General features: G+C 40.3%; 1 protein-coding gene across 1 annotated transcript; it reads left to right on the plus strand.

Annotated features, from left to right (window-relative positions):
* Positions 1-1,785: 1,785 nt before the first annotated feature.
* Positions 1,786-7,307, plus strand: grpel1 (GrpE-like 1, mitochondrial). Its single transcript, XM_008285776.1, has 4 exons — positions 1,786-1,910; positions 4,180-4,327; positions 5,003-5,084; positions 6,124-7,307. The coding sequence occupies exons 1-4, from the start codon at positions 1,843-1,845 to the stop codon at positions 6,468-6,470; spliced, it is 645 nt and encodes a 214-aa protein (XP_008283998.1). The 5' UTR covers positions 1,786-1,842; the 3' UTR covers positions 6,471-7,307.
* Positions 7,308-7,589: the final 282 nt, after the last annotated feature.

Below are 7,589 nucleotides of genomic sequence, written 5' to 3' on the forward strand. Positions count from 1 at the left end.
GGTGGGGAGGGATCTCAAGACTGTATAAGTGCTTGATGTGTGGTGTGGAGCACCGTTGTTCCAGTTTAACATACACGACTTCCTGAACTCTTCCTTATCCAGAGTGCACTTCTAGAAAAGAACTAAGGAATACCACGACCTTGATGACTGTGAATCGCAACAGTCAGTACTGTCAGACCACTACTTATGACGCACTTCCGCATAAATTGTGTAAAGATCTTTTCCAAACAAAGTGTCTGTTTATTGTGAGAGGTCAATATCCTCGCATGTTTGTTTGTTTGTTTTTTTAAATCTTTCTGTGCACTGTTGCTTACCTTCACCTGAGCACCAGAAATGATGCTTTGCTCTTGCACACATTCCAAATGAAGGCACAGAGTGTCGTCACGTCATCTTCATTCACCTGTGGAAAATACTGCAAGTCCGTATGATAATGTCAAGGTAGAAAATGAGAGAATTTGAAGCAACGGTTTGAAATGTTGCAAAAAAAAAACTGTGGAAAGATGATAGAAATTAAGCATGATTTCATTAATTATTTCATTAATTATGAGCAAATAAATTAAGCTGCGCAGTGACAAAACCACCCAGTTCCAAATGGCATATTTTTTTTCTTTTTACTTTCAGTATATTCTGCAGCTGCACATATACACCTACATGCAGTATCATACAAATAGGAGATTCTACTTCAGTATATTATTGCCTCTAAACTTTGACCATCTTGCTCATATATCCGTTTCAGTCTGCAATGTGAAATCAACTGGCTGTGCACTCTTGGCGGCCCTCGCTTGTTACTCGCAAGGCACTTTGACATATGTGACACATCTTCTACTGTGCAGAGAATTCTGGGTAAGAATTGCCAGAAAAGCATGCTGGCTTGAATACTGCAAAATCAGACATGATGTAGTTAGACGTTCTGGTGTTTTTGACACACTTCATTTGAATATGCTTTTATAATTTTTTGGGAATCGTTAAAAAACCTTTGAAGAAGAAGAGGAGGAAGAAGAAACAAACAGAAAAATGGACTGATATTCTCAAGGATTATTGCCAATCAAGACAGTTGTGATTGTTCTTTCATGTCATCTGGTATAGGATATGTTTCATGGTGTCCGAAGGCAAAGACAGCAGAATAAGCAGAAAAGAGTGATTGGTTATGTGAGCAAATGTTTGGTACATCAAAACTTATTTCAAACAAGGTGCTGTAACTATTTTTCTGAAAAAGTCAAAAACCAAAAAACTTTTTTTTTCTTCTAATGTTTCCATTTCCATTTCCTTTTTCTGATACTACATTTCAAAATGCACAAAAACATGACTGGGCAGTTGGAAACACATTGCCAAATCAGCCTCACACAACAGACAAAAAAGAGTTTGAGTTGTTGACAGATGTACAAGAGAGTAAATATTACACTTACATTTGTCAGTTGGCGAGAGGCCCCACACCAAACTGTAGGTGTAGCAGCTTTTAAGCTCTGACACCAGGGAAACTACAACAGTTTAAATGCAAGTCTGTCTTATTTTGACGTTGACATTAACCCTGAGATAAAGCACTGAATGTTCACAGGAAAAATGTTTGAGTTGAGTAACCATGGGATGTGTAACCTTCAGTTTGATAAGGATTTTTAAAAAGCTGTCCTTGGTCACATGTGGAGCTGTCACCTTTAACTTAGCCTCAACCAAACTACTTATAGTCGTCAAGCGCTTTAATGAATGTGATTGGTCGACTGGGAGAGGCGTTCTGCGTACTCATCTGTGATTGGCTTGAACCTCCCGTTGCTGTCATCACGGTTGTGCGTCCCGTCAGCGTGCGATACAAGGAGCTTCTTACCTGCACAGTGGATTGTTAGGAAAATGGCGAGCTGGTGTGTACGAGCAGTGAAGCAGAGCTACTCTCTTGTAGCTTCACCTGCGCTTTTAAGGTAATTAGCATTTTTTAATCACGTTTTCAGCTGAATTATGCCTGTTACAGAACCGACCGGGTGGTTAGCTCCTGTCTTCTCATGGTTGTAGCCGGTTAGCAACGGTAGCTTTCGTAGCCGATCTTCACTGGTGACCTTTCTGGAAACAAAAATATATACACAGAAACTGACAACAGAGATGTGTAATTTGCTGGGCTGGAGACTGACTGACTCAAACATGAGCCTAAGCACTGTCTTAATATGTGACATGGCTGGCATGTCATTGCTAGCTAGAAACAGTGTGACATAACATGTCATGTGTGAGCAGAAGGATGTAGTTTATGCTAAGCTAACGTTCAAGCTGTCTGTTACACCTGTTATAATGATGTCAAAGTATTAAAACGTTGCGCGTGTCTGCTGTTGGATACTTTAATTAGCTAAAAAACAAACAGAAAAGGCTGAGATGGTATTTAATTTCCTTCACGAGGCTTCATCTATACGCAGAAAATGCCCAACCAAACTCCATTCATTATTCAGCTAATTTAACCTAATCTCGAGTAAACGCGTACTCTTCTTTGACTATTACAGCTCTATAGGGGTTTAAATAAGGAATTTGTGAATGGAGTTTGGCGTCGTGTCGTCACGCTACTCTATTGGCTGGAGACAGATGATGACATATGGTGAAATAGGCTGTTGTATCACTTCAAATGACTCAAAACAAAACTACACCTGTTAAGTCAAGTTAAGTTTTTTTTATATAGCATATTTAAAACAACAGTCATTGAACCAAAGTACTGCCCAATGGAGAAATGTCATAGTGTTATCAATAATGTTAGAAATTTACTGAACAAGTTGAGCTGCTATAGTATTATTTTTATGTAATTTTACCAAAGCAATGTAAAAATTAAGTTTAAAACAGTTTGATGAATAATAATAAATAATACAAATTGTTTTACCATTTAAAAAGCTGAGGTTTAGACCCTATAAAATCATACATGGAAGACCCCAGGAATCCAAAGACTCCCAAAGAGAGGAAGTAATACCTTTTAATGGGAGGAGATCTCCAGCAGAACTAGGTTCAAGGATGGAGGCCATCTGCCTTGACCGGTTGGGGTGCGGGTAGAACGGTGAAAAGCATGGAAAGCAGAGACAAACAAGAGAACATAAACAGTGGACAGATTGTGGCATCAGTAACCACAGATCAGATCATGCAGCTTCAGAACCCAAACTTCCTGCAGACAGGTTCAGAGAAGGAGAAAGCACAGACTGTGGTGGGGAGATAACACAAAGTTAATTACATGTAACAATCAATGCAAAAAGAAAGTGACAAGTAAACTTGAGTGAAGACGACTTTGTGAACGTGATAGCGGAAGCACATTGGCTGGATCAAAAAAGATGTAGAACGACAAGAATACAAAAGAAATTAGAGGACAATCAAGTAATCGATCAATACCATACGGCATGAAAGAGACCAAGACTGGATCAGCTACAAAAAGAACCAGAAGCAAGCAAAAAAAGATGAGACTTATTTTTTTAAATTAAAGTTCCAATATTGAAACAGGATTTAATCTAGACCTCAAGACTCGTAACTGATGGCAACAGTAGCTGAAAAGGCCTTATACATGTAAGTAACAGTGGATGACATGTAGGGTAGTTGCATAACATTCTTACGAAGAGCTACTTGGCAGTGCTATTAATTAAGCTGTCTGATACCATCATTTAGCAGGTCTATATAAAGAGTCAAAATGCTTGAGAAGACGTAAAATATTATACAGACTACATAGAGCCGGGTTCACAATCCTCATCCAAAATGTCCCAGAGGGTGGTGGGTTGAGATGTGGTCACTGTGAAAGCCACGTTTTTTTCTGTGTGTATTATATCGTAGCATTCCCACTCATGTATTCAGGTTTTTGTCACCAACCCACTGGTTAGATTTCATTAAGCAGGATTTGTAAGCAGAAAACAGTTAATTTCCTCCATCCTGGTAAATATTAATGTAATAGTTTGTAGGGCTGAGCAAATAATTGATTGCAATTCGCAGGTTGAAACAGTGCAAATCGTAAAAGCTGCAAGGATGTTATGTAGTGGGTTTAAAGTGCACATGCTCAACATATCCACCTGAAATCTACACAGATGCATCACCCTGTATACAGTAAATACGAGTTGAGTCAATTTGTGTTTGGCAGCATTATCTCCTAGAACTGTCGTGAGAAAAGTTTAATTCAGTGTAACAGAATTTTAACTTGTGCAGAATTTGACTTATTCTGTATATCCTTCCCCCCTCCCCTAGAGCCTCGCCACGATTATTATGCACGGCCACCCAGCAGAAGAATGGTCACGGGTCAGAGGAGGAGGCTGAGAAGCCAGAACAGAATGCAGCAGAGAAAGTCCTGATGGAGGAGAAGACCCAGCTGGAGGAGCAGCTTAAGGACATGACAGTAAGTCTGAGCTGACTGCAGACCAGCAGTCATCCAACTGCACTATTCTGATGTTGACTATACAGTACGGATTGAAAACTTATAGTTTTTTTTTTCAGCACCTTTGCATTTGTGAAATAACCGCTGCAGCTGTTACTGTTCTACTGTCTACTCATTTGTTGATAGACAAACTGTAAATAATAAAATTGGAACTTGTAAAATCATCTCTAAAGAATCCAAACACTGTGGTTGTTGCTTCTCAAATAGCAGGATTTTCCTCTGGTTACTGTCAGTCAGGCACAAGAATCAATTTAAAGATGTCCCTTTAGGCTTTGGCAGACTTCATATAGACTGAGGAATAAATCTATTCATTGTAAAACGAATTGAGAGGTTAATCAGTAATAAAAATACACTGGTTAGCTGCAGTGCCAGTTAATAGATCCTCAATTATTTAATAGGCAAAACAGATGCTGTAAGATGAGATTGCAGTGTGATTATAGGGTTCCCCAATGTGGTTTGATCTCCATCTCTGTATGCCGATGAGTATGTTTAAGCCAAGCTAACAATAGCCTTAATTAGAGGTTAATACCATATTCATTAAAGCATTGAAAGACAAGAGAAGTAATTACTTCATTAGATAAAGAACAGCATGTAGAGTTTTTAAGCCATGTCTTGCTGTTTCCACCGTGTTTCCAGGAAAAGTACAAGAGGGCCTTGGCAGACACAGAGAACCTCAGGACGAGGAGTCAGAAGATGATAGACGATGCCAAACTATACGGTAAAGACCTCTTCCATTTGCTGCTTTTCAATTTGTTCACAGGTTACACCAGCTAGCAAGGCCCTGCAGAAGGGAATAAAACATTCTGCAGTTGCATAGACACACCACTAGATGTCACTCAAGGGCAACTTTCTAAAATGGTCATGCAGTTGGTTTCATGCCTTTAAATACACTTACTATGTGCACTGTTTAAATACTACAGTGTGCTCCTTTTTTTCTGAACAGTTTAACACTGTTCTACTTCAATTATGGATACATGACCTTTCCACCCTTTTATTAACCGTGAGTTTTAAAGTATAACAATTAGGGCTTTTAAAATGTACTGTATAATATCAGATGTCTTCTCAGAGACTCCAGAAAAACATTCGCTAAATGCATTTCTGCCGCATATCTCTCACTTGGCTTATCGCTGAATAGGTACAGGTGCGTCTTTCTTCCATTAGAAGGTACTAAACCTGCTTATGACCTGCCTAAAATGACACTAGGTAACATTTTGAAAAAGAAATGATGCTATCTTGCAATCAGAAGCAACAAAACGCACCCATTTTCAGTTTAGTAAACTTGTTTGGTCTGGTATGACTACTAGCTTTTTGTGGCTAATGTTAGCAAACTCGATACTGTCACTTTCGCCCTAAGTCAGCTGGGATAGGCTCCAGCCCCCCTGCAACCCCAGTGAGGATTAAGTGGTGTATAGATAATGGATGGATGGATGGATATTGACACTGACATGATGATTTTTTTTCACTATATGCCATATTTTAAGGTGTCACAGATATTTACAGAAATAAAACACAACCTAAAGAAAACATACCTCAGTTGGAGACATGTTGTTTCCTACTTTTGGTTCCATTCCACTTGCTGTCAGTCAGGCCGACCACTGATGATGTCTACAAAGCAAAAGTTTCATAAATGTAGACAGGTTTGCTTGAAAGACAGTTCTAGTTACATGTTCTTTCTGTTGGTGTCATGTGGGGTGTGAATGCAGAACATTTCTGATTTAAGCATACCGAATAATGATTCAACATCTTTCCCACATCAGGAATCCAGGGCTTCTGTAAGGACCTGCTGGAGGTTGCCGACATCTTGGAAAAGGCCACAGAGAGCGTGCCCAAGGAGGAGGTGACGAGCCAGAACCCCCACCTGAAGAACCTGTACGACGGCCTGGTGATGACCGAAGTCCAGATCCAGAAGGTGTTCACCAAGCACGGCCTGGTCAAGCTCAACCCCGACGGCCTGAAGTTTGACCCCTACGAGCACGAGGCCCTCTTTCACGCCCCTGTGGAAGGCAAGGAGCCCGGCACTGTCGCCGTAGTAACCAAAGTGGGCTACAAGATCCACGGTCGCACCCTCAGGCCGGCATTGGTGGGCGTGGCCAAGGCCCCCTAGGACTCATGGTGTAACTGCGTGACAAAGTGGGATTAGCGTGGTTGCCTGAGAGATGGATGACCTCAGGCTCAGCAGACTGGTCAAGGCCCTTCCACCCTTTTCCCCCCAAGCCTGTCCTCACACCACCGCCCCACCCACTCTATGGTGCCTCAAAAAGACAAGAACCCAACGGAACTTTCTACATGGACAACATCCAACAGTTTTTAACAGCTACACTTTGTCTGGCACAGGGCAGTCCTTCCAGTAAAATTTCAGTTTGTCATCAGCCATGAGTCATTTCTGTTATTGTCAGAGATTATTTAATAAAATCAGCAGATCACAGCTTTCATGTTTCCTCTCAGAACCATAAATCTCGAGAAGGAAAAAAAGCAAGTGAGACAGATAGGATAAGATCATAAACCCTTCTTTTCAAGGGGTGAGATATGGTGTCAAAACATATTCACAAAGTGAGTAGTGCTGATACTGAGCTGCTGTCATTCCGGACTTTTGTTTAAAGCCTAATTATAATAATGTTGAACTTCTCAGTTGTTTTTTTGTTCTGTGAGTTTGAAATTCAGTCTGTGAATAAAGTAATGAACAGTACAGTCGGATATGATGGAAAAGTCGAGGTTTTACTTTGTGCTGGCGTTGACTTCCCAAGGCTTTAACGATGAAAACATCTTTGTCTTGTTCGATAAGCCAGCTTCAGTCGCTTAAACACCTCTCTGCCACAGTTTAGCTCAGTGGTGGCGGACAGTAATGTAACTTTACTTGTAAACCAGTAGAAGAATTATATGTGTGGACCTTTGTCCAAACTGTCACTGCATCAGAATAAACTGATCAACTTTGAAATCGTTATTGGTTTAGTATTTGACTTTGACCCAGATGAATGCTGATGTTAGGAAATCGGCTCAGGGAGGCAATTTGGTGCCTACGTGCATAAACACAAATACCTGATGCATAGATTTTAGCGCAACTATCAGAAGCAATTATGACATTAAGCATCCACCGAAGCATTGTGGGAAGTGTAGTTTCAAAACACAAGCATGATAACGGTACAGACCAACTCCCCTAATATTGTCCTTGTAATCCCCAATATCTATTCCTTGAAGGAGCTACCATTAAATGTTTTTTTTTTAA

The sequence above is a fragment of the Stegastes partitus genome, unplaced genomic scaffold (assembly GCF_000690725.1).
Source record: "Stegastes partitus isolate 25-593 unplaced genomic scaffold, Stegastes_partitus-1.0.2 Scaffold416, whole genome shotgun sequence".
In the NCBI taxonomy this organism is placed as follows: Eukaryota; Metazoa; Chordata; class Actinopteri; family Pomacentridae; genus Stegastes; species Stegastes partitus.

Bases quoted from the DNA above. Each gene is read 5' to 3' on its own strand.
- grpel1 (XM_008285776.1), top strand. From the start codon at position 1,843: ATGGCGAGCTGGTGTGTACGAGCAGTGAAGCAGAGCTACTCTCTTGTA. The intron at 4,328-5,002 runs GTAAGTCTGAGC...CCGTGTTTCCAG, and splicing joins AGCAGCTTAAGGACATGACA to GAAAAGTACAAGAGGGCCTT. The intron at 5,085-6,123 runs GTAAAGACCTCT...TTCCCACATCAG, and splicing joins AGACGATGCCAAACTATACG to GAATCCAGGGCTTCTGTAAG.